Source organism: Pseudopipra pipra, chromosome 12, assembly GCF_036250125.1.
Source record: "Pseudopipra pipra isolate bDixPip1 chromosome 12, bDixPip1.hap1, whole genome shotgun sequence".
In the NCBI taxonomy this organism is placed as follows: domain Eukaryota; kingdom Metazoa; phylum Chordata; class Aves; order Passeriformes; family Pipridae; genus Pseudopipra; species Pseudopipra pipra.
The window spans coordinates 5,714,923-5,728,703 of NC_087560.1; the positions used below are offsets into that span (position 1 = coordinate 5,714,923).

The following is a 13,781-nucleotide window of genomic DNA, read 5'->3' on the forward strand; positions in this document are numbered from 1 at the left end:
TCTCCTGGAGCCCCTTTAGACACTGGAAGGGCCTCTCAGGTCTCCCTGGAGCTTCTCTTCTCCAGGTGAACACCCCCAGCTCTCCCAGCCTGTCTCCAGAGCAGAGGGGCTCCAGCCCTCAGAGTATCTCCCTGGACTCACCCCAGAAGCTTCTGAAGAGATGAGATTCTTCTAACCTGGAATCAGCCTTGAAACAAACAAACCATTCTTGCTATCCATAAGCAAACAGAGCCCACAAGACAAGACCAAAGGAATCACTAAGACCTTGTTGTGCCACCAGTAGGATCTGGCTGCTGCAGGGCTCCTGCAAGCCTTGGGAACTTCTTTATTCACCCCAAACCAAGCAGAAGAGTCCTGCTGGGTGAGCAGAAGGCACTTCAAGCAAAGCCAAAGCTTTGTCCTTTGGTACCGACTGCCCAGGAAACAGGAGCATCCCGGGAGCCAGGAGCTGGCTCTGTCTGATCATGGCCAAATAACTCAGTTTACTCCACAAACTTTGAGTACTGGAGACAAATGCCAAGCTCGGGTGACTGATCCAACACTGGAAACATGCTGGAGATTTGAACTGCTTCCAGCAGCACTTCGAGATGTAAAAGCATCTGGTCAAGTTGGAGAGGGAGCTCCTCTTGTCCTTAAGGTCCAGAAGCAGCGGATTCAAGTTGCCGTACAAAGCCTCAGAGCAAGGGGAAGCTCAGCAGACAAGGAACCATCCTTTGGGAGGAGGAAACACCTGGAACAGCCAGTCCTCAAAGAGGGTCGTAGAGCAAGAGCCTAATTCTGGGGAATGCCCATCACCCTTGGACTGTGCTCCTCATGTCCATGCACAGGTAGGTATTACCCAGGAAGGAAAAAAATCAGGACTGACTGTGCTATCACTAGCAAAGTGAGATCCTGGTGAGGATGTGAGCGCAGGCCAGGATGAATCCCATCAGGATGCTGGTGCATGCTGAAGTTGGTTATAGGACAAAGAGTAAACATGAAACAGTTCAGTATGACACCGTAGAGGATTGATGACAGGAACACCACCTGTTTGCACAGAGATTGTTAAAACTATTCCAATTATTGTGGTGAGCAAATGGATCGTATCCCAGACTGCTAAAACCTAAAGGAATTCTCATCCTTCCCTGGGACACCCTACAGACCAACCATCAGGTCTCTGACTCTGTGCCCGCGCTTTGCTCCGTTCTGTTCCGCTGCCCACACCAAGGTAAAGCACTGAGACACTATTTTGGGTTATTAAATATTTAATTCCACAGTGAGACAGACGAAGCCAGCAGATGGTCACTGTGCAGCAGGGCCTCACTCGACTTCTGGGGGGCAGAAAAGTTCAAGGAAGAATCATGGAAAACAATAAGCAAACATTCCTCCTCTTAGAGGGGCAGGAAAGGGAATTATAGGGGAGCTGTTAATTTCTCTTAATACAGGGAAGCACTGAAATATCAGAGACAGCACCAATCACCCTCACAAGCACATCAGAGATGTCTTAGTTGATTACTCCTGACCCAGGACTATCTCCAGTAGCTACTTCTGAATCCAGTGGATACATCCAGCAGTATTGAGCTGATTTGAGAAGCACCAAAAAGAGCCACATTCCTATAGTTTAGATCCCTTTATCAAACCTTTCCCTCATCCAGTATAACTTGATCTAGTGTGAAACACCTTAAGATGTCTGAGACACATGAAATCCAGTCTGTTCCCTGGCTAATCCAAGATGACTCGTGATGCTCATCCAAGCCACGTGGCAGGAAGAGAAGCTGGTGCTGCTGGGAAGGAACAGATGCAGCTTTGGTGCCTTGTCAGAGAGCCTTTGAACATCGATGCTGATGGAGCACGTGGCACAGGAAGCCACAGAGTTGCTGCTGAATTCAGGAAGAGGCAGCTCCCACAGCTTCCTCTGTTCACGCGGAAACATCTCACACGGAAACTCATCCAGGATTTCTCTTCTGAATCATTGGGCTATTTGCAACTGCACCAAGGGAAATGCAAAACTAGACTGAATAGCTTAGAAAAAGGAAAAAAAGAAGACTAATTTCACTAGTATTGGTTAATGTCAAGTGAAGCAGGTAGCTGATACCCACATTCATCCTTCAGGCTTTGATCCATGGCCAAGTACATCCCTTCCAAACTGAGTTTTCCTACAATTACTATCCAAGAGCAATGCGCTTAAAAAATGTTTATTCTGAGCATTCAAGAAGAAGGAAATCACTACTAAACCCCTTCTCATTAGGAAGAAAACCCCATTCTTCTCCAAATGCTGCAGGTGATGACAATTGTGACGTCTCAGAGACGCCGCTCACTGAGACCATCTGGTCGCACACGCAGTTGAAGGCAGCAGTTGTGTTGATGAGAGGGCCAGGCTGGCACCGCGGCATCACAGCAGAGCTCTCACCAGTCTCACTTCTTCAGCGAGCGGTGGGAGGTTCACAGTGCGCCACGTCATTTGGCAGGATTAATTGGCTAATTTATTGAGCAGTGTGTCACATGGAACGCTCCTGTTGTTCTCCTCTGAGTCATGCACACCATGGGTTTGGACACTTTCAGTCCTCGTTTGGCGAGTGCACGATAATTCCAAGTAACCAGACGAACCTACTGGAAGTTCAAGACTGTTTGAGCAGTTTTGAAGCAAGGACCACTTAGGGGAGCCTAGCGTTACCAACGTCACTGGGAACAGACCACTCCATTTCCCCAAAGTCAGCACATATTTAGCTCCAATCTGTTCATGCAGACAGACACTCTTCCCCTGACCCTCCACGTGCCGTGCAGACACTGAGTCAAGGCTCCTGCTCCTGGCAGCCTGACTCCACCAAAATTTATTTGGGTGGGACTCCAGGTTTCATGGTGAGCCCAGAGCTGTGGTTCACATCACCCAACCTCCTGGTCCATTTCCAGGTGTTTTAGCAAAACTGTAGTGCAAGAGCTTCTGATGGCATCCAACAGCTTCCGAGAGCTGGGCATGCAGTGCCCATGGGACCACACAGAGATAGAAATAGTCAGGTTGTTCATGAGGCTTCTCAACAGTCTCTTGATAAAATGCTAGACGACGGTAGATTAGAGATTGGGAAGAAATCCTTCCCTGTGAGGGTGGTGATGCCCTGGCAGAGGTTGCCCAGACAAGCTGTGGCTGTCCCATCCCCAGATGTGTTCAAGGCCAGGTTGGATGGGGCTTGGAGCAACCTGGGATAGTGGAAGGTGTCCCTGCCCATGGCAGTGGGGGGATAAGATGAGCTTTAAAGTCCCGTCCAGCCCAAACCACTCCATGATTCCATGAATGTCCTAAATGGGTGAGCATTACAGGACAGGAAGTTTATATTCATTAGGAACAGGGGAAAACCCATTAAAAATACTTTATCTAACCAAAAGAAAGCCAAGCCCTGAACTTTTGATCAGTTTTAGAATTCCTCAATAACATCTTTAAAGAGTGGTAGGAAGCCGACTGGCACAGGAAAAACAGGTTGGGATTCATCCATGTGTCACAAGACACATGGGCCGGGCTATCCCAGAGATCACAAGCCCCAACAGAACTCAAGCAGGGAGTTCAAATTAGTATTTTGGTAATGTATTATTACCAAAGTATTTTTGGATATCCACTGTACATCCTCTGCCAGTGGAAGCTGGGTCCATTCAGGGAAAATAGGAAGAATAAAGTCAGAGGAAAGTGTAAAAAAATTACAGCAACGGCAGAAACTTGGCAAAGCCCAAAGTCAATATATGATCAAGGCACAGAAGAAGCAGAGAAGGTCTTTGGTTCACTTCTTCGTGCAGTGGGAAGGCTGTGGGAATCCTTGGCATGGGAAACAGCACATGATAAAAGGCACTTCAGTTTAAAAAGCAACCATAAATTCATGGAACAAGAATCCAAACACTATTAGACACAACTCAAGTCCTGTATTAGGGAAATCAGAAACTGCCAGAAAAAGAGGAATAAAAAACCTCCACCTTTGGCTTATCCTGTTCTATTTTTCTCCTGTTTGTTGTAGACTATGGTCACACAGAAGATACCGAGCCCAGTACACTCTTATGATTTAGTAAATACCAACGAAAACAGTATTTCAGGTTTTTATTAGGAAAGCTTTCTGCTTCCTACATAATTTCCTAGATTTTAAGACTTTTTATCACCTTTATAAGGTCACTCTATAAGCAAATAACCTTCCATCCATTGATAGACCCAATGTTTTACAAACACACTCACATGGGTATTTCCCAGATCAGTAAATCCTCACTAACTCGAGGTTTTAGGTCCACACAATGACCCAGTATCATCATGATGATCTTATTCTCACCCAAATCTCTTCCAAAAATTGTGTGAGGCTGAAAGAATTTGCCCAGATCAATAAGTTCAAGTCAGAGTTAGATAACAAATATAATGGTGACATTTGATTTAATAAAAAAAATCCCTCTTGATAAGCTTAAGGTAGGTTTACTCACCTGCACTTCCAAGTTGTTTATAAAATCTGTATTCTAAATGAAGTTGTGGTGCCCGGGATTTAATTGGTTCCTAAGACAGAGATAAAGAAATTGGTTAAAATCAATTTGACTGAAAGAAAGTTCGATCCAATACTTGAAAATTTGTTACTGTGCATAATTAAAACGCTCTAGACTGAAAGTCCAACAACAGACTTCACCATTACAGGTCACTTAAATAAGAAGAGAACAAAAAGCAGTAAGATTTGCTCTCTTGAGGAGAAATAACCTCCTCATTTAAATATAAAGCTCACTCACAGCAGTGACATTCAAGAATCATTCCACAAAGCTCCTGGTCCTTGAAGAACGACCCTGGCCATTGGCAGAGGGAAGTCAAGGTTGCAAAGGCTCGAGCCCAAGTTCACTTTGTGGTCGCTGTGGTTGCCCAGAGGGTTTTTTGTTGGTCATCAGCCTGTATTTTTGAGAAATGTTGAGTCATGTGTGTGTTTTAGGTCAGCCCACAGCTGCTTGCAGCAAGGACCACAACGCAGCCAGACAGTGGGTAAAAGGAACAAGTCTCCCCACCCAGTGGCAGGTGTCAGTCAAACATCTCAAAGCACTCAAGAATATTCTATTTTTATGCACAGAATAAAAAAAATCAAATGGCTAAGTCTGCAATGCACCCAAACCATTCCATTTGTCAACTGTTACTCATCTGCGCTTTACGCACACGACTTAATGCCCACGATCCATCAAGGCATTAACGTGCAAGATTACAGGGCTTCTAAAAATATAAAGTTAATATGGAGAGGATTAAGAGACTGGAGTAATTACATTTGCAATAAAACTGTGCACTTGGGACAGGCAGAGATGCAGGTTCACCGACTGCCAGGGCAGCTTTGAGATAGAAGTTAACACTGGCCTCGATTTTCGCTGACCTCTGATCTGCACTGTAAGACTAATGTCCACATTGGGTGTGAACTCCATGTTAAACACTTTTTTTGAAGTGGGAAGTAGGATTTTTGTCCAGGAATTAAGGCAATTTGACTTCCAGTTGAGCTGTTCCTTACCAGCTCAAGTCATCCATCATTTGTTCCCAGCAAGGGGAACAAATGCTCCTGGTTGTTTATCAATTAATCATACAATCACTGGGGTTAGAAAAGACCTCCAATGTCATCAAGTCCAACGTTCCTGATGTTTAAAAGCTTTAGAAGTCAATTATCACAGAATCACAGAATATGATGAGTTGGAAAGGACCCACAAGGATCATCGAGTTCAATTCCTGGCCCTGCACAGGACCATCCCCAAGAGTCCCACCACGTGTCCCAGAGTATGGTCCAAACGCTCCCAGAGCTCTGTCAGCCTTGATGCTGTGACCACTGCCCTGGGGAGCCTGTTCAGTGCCTGACCACCCTCTGGGGGAAGAACCTTTTTCTAATATCCAACCTAAATCTCCCCTGACACAACTTCAGGCCATTCCCTGGGGTCCTGTCACTGGTCACCCCTGAGAAGAGATGACCAACTACTTCAAAAACAATGAGGAAAAATATTCTGAAGGCAAAACTGAACCTGCACTGAAGGCAAATATAAAGCAACAGACAAACTAGTTTGTTATGTAAGTCACATTTAAATTAAGATAATTGCTACTGGTGGCTTGAGGGAAAGTCTACAGACACCTGAAGAGTGCAGGAATTCAGGGCAACAGGAACTCAGTCTGTTCAGGGAATAGTTTATTTATCCCAATGAAAAGGTGGAAGGATTGATGTAGCAGGATGTGATGCTGCTCATGACGTAATCAGAGAAGGAGTCCCGAGCCACTGCTGCAGCAGGAGCTGCTGGAGCCTGAGCTCAGGACGTTTGCCAGAGTTGTGGCAGCTTCCGAGAAGATCATACCAGAACAGATGGTTGTCCTGTAGACCAAGGGCTTAGGGATGCTGGCAGATGTCGTGTTTGCAGCAAAAATAACCGAACTGATGCCGTCCAATGGCGAAAATCCACAGCTTGAACCAGTGGTGCCACTGTCGCTACGAGAGGGTGCAGTCTGGTACTGCGCCCAGGCTACAGCTGAACGTCACCAGGCTGACCTCCTCCAGGGAAGGAATTCCTACCATATGCAATCCAGCTTTGAAAACCCTTGGAAGATTAAACCAGATGCCCTTGACCTCAGCTTGAACTCAGCTGAAGAGCAGGACCAGGAGCTATACAGTGCCATCACAGAAGGCAGAACACAGGGACTCATCTCCACCACCAGCAATTTTCCAAGGTGCAGCCTCAACCCCAAAAAGAAACCTAAACCCCACAAAAGAAACCTCATTTTCCAGCTTTAACATCATGACAGGAGGCAGGAATAGCTGAGACAGCAGGGCTGAAGTGGCAGAAGAGAATCTCACAGCCAGAAGGACTTGGAGTAGAGCTCTGACTTGGTCCAACAATGCAGATTAAAGAAAACATTGCCTACAAGTACATCAAAAGCAGCTACTCCACCACTAATCCAGGAATTATTTGAAGGATAAAGGAAATTGCAGTTAAATCCACATGTAAGAGCAGCATATTTGCTGCTGACAAGGCTGAGTAATTCCTACTCCTGAGGAATCTTCTCTAAGATTAGGAGACCAAGGAACCCCCACCTTTTCTACTGTTCCCTCATAAAAACTCTCCAAAACAGAGCAAGTATGTGAACACCTGGATGGTCATCAGATGGTAATTCCAGCCCTTCACACAGGAAGGACCAGAGATCTTTAAGCTTGAATCACAACAGGGCAAATAAAACTGAAATGTGTTGCAGAGTAACTGCAAATAACTCAGTTATTTGGGGGGACACAAAAGAAAAGAAGAGGAAAGAACGCGACCAGAAAAATAGGTCAGATTAAGGCAGCCAGAGGCAATGCCATGGAGCCATATGGCTGTGGAAAGGCTTCAGGTTGCTGGGAGGTGTCTCTGCAGGCACTTTTTTGAAAGAAAAAAAAGACTTTGGAGTAGTCCAGCTGTGTTTTACCTGGACTATTACTTCCTTATGGTTTTCAATGCGATAACTTTGGAGGAGTATCTTTGAAAGCAAATTAGGAGCGTTATTGACTGAATAAAACGCCTTGTCTGTGTACACAGCACATCTTCTATTGCTTAAAAACCAACAGTCCTCCTTCCTCATGGGGATCCATATCATGGGCATCCCCTATGGAGCCAGGCTGGGAGAGCTGGAGGTGTTCAGCTGGAGAAGAGAAGGCTCCAGGGAGACCTTAGAGCCCCTTCCAGAGCCTAAAGGGGCTCCAAGAAAGACGGAGAGGGACTTTGGACAAGGGATGGAGGGACAGGAGAAAGGGTAATGGCTTCCCAGTGCCAGAGGGCAGGGTTAGATGGGATATTGGGAAGAAATTGTTGGCTGTGAAGGTGGGGAGGCCCTGGCACACGTTGCCCAGAGCAGCTGTGGCTGCCCCATCCCTGGAAGTGTTCAACACCAGGTTGGACGGGGCTTGGAGCAACCTGGGCTAGTGGAAGGTGTCCCTGCCCATGGCAGGAGGTGGAACTGGATGATCTTTAACTGTTCCTTCCAACCCAAACCATCCTGCAATTCTGATCCTAAACTCCACTGCAGGTGTTTATTTATTTACTTTGGGGAATATCCTCTGACATTTGCCAACAGTCTCAAAAACAAGCCTCACCTGCAAAGCCCTGGTTATTTTTCATCGACTGTGCATCATAAGGAGAATGCAGAGATATGGAATCTGTGGCACTCAAACGTGATCACAATTAATGCACCACATCCATCTTGGTCTTCTGTAACTGGAGTGATTCCTGTCATTTTGCCAGACAGCATCACCAGGACAAACAGGCAGGTTTGCTGCCAGTATCAAGCTAGAATCACAACTTTCACTGCAGGTTTTAGGGTTTGGATCATGATTAAAGAGCATTCGGGTGAGAAGAGAGCACATCAGCTGAAGAAATTGAATCTGAAAACTTCCAGGGACCAAGGAAACTCTTAGTTTGTATACAGGAAAAGTTAAGACATAAACACAAACTATTGGGCTGTGAGTTTATAAATCTGCAAATGTTATAAGTTAGGGAGTTCCCCATCCCCCAGATACCACAAGATGATGTGATTGTATCTCCTGGCCACACACAGCAGCCAAAGACTGACCTTCACCAAACTGAATCTTGTTTTGCCTGTTGCACCTGCAGCCTCTCGGCATCGTACCAGATCGAGCTGTGCCCTACTCCCCAAGGGTATCTGAACCACAGAAACTCCCTCTTTCCTGTCTCTTGACTCCAAAGACACGGAGCAGCAGGCTGCACCATGCCAGGTTCCTGACCAAATGCTCTGACAACTGGAGAATCCATGGAGTCCTGAACAGGAAGGCTCAAGCTATGGAGCAGAAAGAGGTGGCAAACCCACCCTCAGTGCTCTTCACTCGCTGCTGTAGGACAGCTACAGACCAGTTAGATACCAAAAGCGCTCAGCAGGTGGAAGGATGGGTTCTTCCCTTGCTTTTAGAGTTCTTAAGAATTTATGTTAGCTTTAATAAGTCATTCTAGCTGAGGGTGAGAGCAGCACTGAGTCTGAAGTGAGAAATTTCCTTTTGTTCTGAATTTTTAACATGAAGTACGAGTCATTTAAGGACACCTGAAGCTTCTACTCACCAGTTTGATCGCTACATATTCATTGGTGTAGAGATTTTTACCTGTAAGGAGAGAAGAAAAAAATCTTTTAGTTCCACATTCAGCACTCGCAGCTCGAGGCACAATAAGGAAGAGTGTCACTGCTGCCAAAGGGCTGTTTTTGCAATTCCCCACAATGCCTTTAAGAAAGTGTAAGCCTCAAAATAATCAGTTGCAGCAGTTCAGCAGGGCAGGCAAACACCACCTTCCCCTCAGCACAAGGGAATTGTGTTTTAGGGCAGCACTTATGCTCCGTGCACACCTTAGAGGAGGTATCCCAGAGACATGGGGTTTTATTATCTACATCATGCCAAAGACATCTGGGGAACAAAAAGCTGAAGAGACAGAACATCATTTCTTTTGAAAGTGTCTTGGACCTGTTGGACATGTAACAATTTCATCGTGGAATCTCCAGGGAGTTTCACCAGGTTAATCATGCTCTGGGAAGCACGAAGGAGTGTAGGATGAGCACAACCAGTCGAGCACACGTCCAGCTGAGCCAGAGCTCTGGAATCCGTGTGTGCTACAGCTGGAGGGGAATTTTTCCTCCAGGAGCCTGTCTGGTGTTTGAAGGGAGCCCTTGGGCCCCTCAGCAACCCGTGGCAGCAATGCACAGCTACATGTGTCACAGAGCATCCCTCCATGTGCTCTGACGCTGCCAGTTACAGTATCACTCAACGTCCTTCAGTTCCTCTGCCAGGGAATCTGAGCAATCACCTCCCCTTCACCTCCACATTGCTCATGCCTGACAGCAAACTCTCCAGTCCCCCCACTGGGGAAGGACACTCAGGCAGGCCTTGGATCTGCTCTGTCCCACCACGCTGGCACCCTCCACCTTTCTGACCTCCTCTGGACCCACTGTCCCCTTTGAGGAGGGCAGCCCCCAACACAAAAAGCTCCCCATGAATTTAGCCAGGGAAGCATTGACCTTTGCTCATCACTGCTTAGCACTGCCACAGCATAAGTCATGCTTCCATTCAGCAACTGTAGCTCTAAAACACAGAAGCAATCCAGGCTGGAAGCTATCAGCGTTTATTTGTAGCATCAGCCTGGTCGTGTTACACACTTATTTTCCAATTCCTATCATGGATATTGATGCTTTGCACAGCCCAGCTCTTGAGAAAGCCCAGGACAGGGAGTGACATCCTTCAGAGCAGGCAGGAGCAGCTCTGCCATATCCACATGGCAGCATTAAAACCATGCCGTGTCCTCCTCAGCACACGGATACAACGCAACAGCACTGGGAGACTCAATCAAATTAAAGACATTATGAACATGAGAGAAGACAGACAGTCGTTTTTAAATCCTGAAATATCAAGGGAAATTTAGTTTACTTTATAACAGCTTCATGTTTTCTACATTTCACTTCTTTTGATGCTTTCCCCACTGTATCTCTCAGGGTAGTTCTGGCCTCTAAATTTGGGATTAGGTGTTCCCAGGCTCAGCCTGCACCAAGCATATTGCTTTAACATCCATCAGGAAGGCAAAATTTTATAGCTACAACCTGTTCTGGTAACTGGTGATGCAGTTTAACACAGGGCAGGCATTTAAATGCGAGGTTAAATATCCTCAGGGAGGTGTTTCTGCAGGCAGAGGTGAAAGCTGAGCCCCAGCACTAACCCCTGACACACAGGGTGCTTTCCATCTATTTCTTTCCAGTAAAAGACATAATATTATGCCCAGACTGGAAACAAAGTGTAGAAAGGAGGTTTTGTAGTTTCATTGGGAATACTCAGACACTGGAAAGCATTGAGGGGCTAAAAGGCCAAACTGCTGGAAAAGGAGATGGCAGATGAACTGCTTCACCCTCTGAGACAGACCTGGGCTGCAGTAATGGCTGAAGGCGAGAAGACATGAGGACATTGAGGGAAGGCAGCCTAAAACCACCTGGAATACCTGCTCTGTGTGAGGGACTAGAGAATGAGCCCCACTGGCAGCTGAAGCTGTAGCTCCTCCCCCTTCCCGATAGAGCTCCAACCAACATCACAGAATGGTTTGGAAGGGACAGTTAAAGATTGCCCAGTTCCACCCCCTGTCATGGGCAGGGACACCTTCTACTATCCCAGGTTTCCCCAAGCCCCGTCCAACCTGACCTTCAATGCTTCCAGGGATGGAGCAGCCACAGCTGCTCTGGACAACCTGGGCCAGGGCCTCACCACCCTCATAGGGAACAATTTCTCCCCAACATCCCATCTAACCCTGCCCTCTGGCAGTGGGAAGCCATTCCCCCTTGGCCTCTCCCTCCAGGCCCTTGTCCAAAGTCCCTCTCCAGCTCTCTTGGAGCCCCTTTAGGCCCTGGAAGGGGCTCTAAGGTCTCCCCAGAGCCTTCTCTTCAGGTGAACACCCCCAGCTCTCCCAGCCTGGCTCCACAGCAGAGGGGCTCCAGCCCTTGGAGCAGCTCTGTGGCCTCCTCTGGACTTGCTCCAACAGCTCCATGTCCTTCTGCTGTTGGACCCCAGAGCTGGAGGCAGCACTGCAGGGGGGGGGGTCTCACCTGAGTGGGGCAGAATCCTGCCCTCACCTGCTGCCCCTGGTGGGGACGAGCCCAGGACATGGTTGAAGGTGCTCAGTTTGAGGACACTGAGCCAGGGAAGCTCCAGCCCAAATATGTGAGAAAGTCAGATGCTTTGAACAGCAAAAGCCTCCAGGGAGGGAGGCATGAGAACTCCATCCCCTATGGATCCCATGACCTCCATCACACCTTTTCAAAGCAGGGGTGCACTTCCACCCACAGCCCTTCCATCAACACCTGTGCTCTCCCACCAATGCAGGACAATGGCATCAGGGAAACAGTGCTCTTCCAAACTTGTTTCAAGGCAAAACGGACATGGCCAACACCCTCCATGTACACAGAGCCATAATCCATCTTATTATGGTCTGGTTTATGAGGGTGAGGACTAGATAGAAGGTGATTTTCATAATGAAGTTCCTCAGTTAAAGAGCTGGGATTAGCAGCACACCAGCCTGGGAAATCAGGCCAACAGCCAAAGGTAAATGAACTAATTCATCCTCCAGTGCATCCCCACCAGAGCACTACGGGGAGACCCTGAATATAAGGGGGTACAAATGGGTCCAGCCTCTGAAATCCAAACCCTTCCCAAAGCTGCAGCATGAGATGCTTGTTTTGCCAGCTACAATGGCAAAGCAAATCCCCAAAATCTCTCTGCTGGCTCCAGACTGACATCTACCCCTCAGTTTTGCTGTCACACTGTCCAAGGTGCAACGGTTTATCCTTCCTCCTCCCCCAAGGCAGATTAGGATGGAAGAGCAAAGGCTCCCAGGAGACAGTGACCTGTGCAGTGAAACAAGCCCTGAACAGAAGCTGCACCTTAACTTGGTACAACAAACGATCCGTATAACTGTGCTAACAAAAGCCTTTCAAGTTGAGGCAAAGCTTTTGATGGAGCAGTGAGTAAGTCCATGCCTCAGTTTTGGGGAGTTCCACTGACAATTATGAACTACATATTCCAAAGGAGAAGCGATGCATTAAGTTGCTGGTATTCACGTGGGAAACCTCACCAAGCGGATTTCTCAAGGCCTGGCAGTGAGATGCAGCAAATACATGGACAGATTGCAGGCACCAGAGGAGCCCAAAGCGAGCCATCTACAAAGTGATGCATCTGCACACACACCAGACTCTGTGGGCACTCAGGATGTGCCTGATTGTTGTCCCTTTTAGAGCACGTCTCCTGCTAACAGCTCCTGGTGTAGACCCTACCCAGGATCTGCTCTCACCCTCCACATCCCACATTGTTCTCATCCAATATTCACATTATGCATTGTTATTGGGGAACTACAGCCCCAGTACCAGATGCTATTATAATCTTTAATTATTTATTTGATTGTTTTACTTGTTTGGAAGCAAAGCTCCTGGCTTCAAACTACAGCCCAGGTGGTTCTTGCTTTTGGGGGGCACCTTCCCAGATCAGATCCACCTGCTCTGACCCGGCAATCTACAGATAAGAAACTTTTCTGCTAGTCTGGGGCTTGCTACTCACTGCTGAGATGTGCTGAATCTTCAGGAGAACTCTGTGTGAATCATGCTGACATCTGACTTCTGGATGCACATAAAAACACAGACTTCTCCCCAAATATCTTTGGTGCAGCAACCCACCAAGGGAGGAATCAAGATACAGATCAGATCTAGCCCATCCTAACTATTTTTTCCACCCCCAAAGCAGGGAGAAAAGCTGCATTAATGGTAATTTTTAAATACTTGGACATACAGTTTTGAAAATGCCAGATAATGTTGGCATTAGAACAAAAAGATTTGGTCTCCAGTAAAAACTCTGTGTCTGCAACACAAGAAGGACATGGAGCTGTTGGAGTGAGTCCAGAGGAGGCCATGGAGATGCTCCAAGGCTGGAGCCCTTCTCTTCTGGAGCCAGGCTGGGAGACTAGGGGTGTTCAGCTGGAGAAGAGAACGCTCCAGGGAGATCTTAGAGCCCCTTCCAGAGCCTAAAGGGGCTCCAGGAGAGCTGGAGAGGGAATTTGGACAAGGGCTGGAAGGAGAGGCCAAGGGGGAATGGCTTCCCACTGCCAGAGGGCAGGGTTAGATGGGATATTGGGAAGGAATTGTTGGCTGTGAAGGTGGGGAGGCCCTGGCCCAGGTTGTCCAGAGCAGCTGTGGCTGCCCCATCCCTGGAAGCATTGAAGGTCAGGTTGGACGGGGTTTGGAGAAACCTGGGCTAGTGGAAGGTGTCCCTGCCCATGGCAGGAGGTTAGAA

At 47.4% G+C, this 13,781-nt stretch overlaps 1 protein-coding gene across 3 annotated transcripts in view; it reads right to left on the reverse strand.

Annotated features, from left to right (window-relative positions):
- Window positions 1–13,781, reverse strand: part of CSNK1G1 (casein kinase 1 gamma 1) — a 99,356-nt gene that overhangs the window by 41,602 nt on the left and 43,973 nt on the right. For all 3 annotated transcript variants that reach the window (XM_064668641.1, XM_064668640.1, XM_064668642.1), the window contains 2 exons: window positions 9,037–9,077; window positions 4,426–4,495 (listed from right to left, as the gene is read on the reverse strand). In XM_064668641.1, the coding sequence (XP_064524711.1) occupies window positions 4,426–4,495; window positions 9,037–9,077 (111 nt within the window). The remainder of the gene's footprint in view (window positions 1–4,425; window positions 4,496–9,036; window positions 9,078–13,781) is intronic.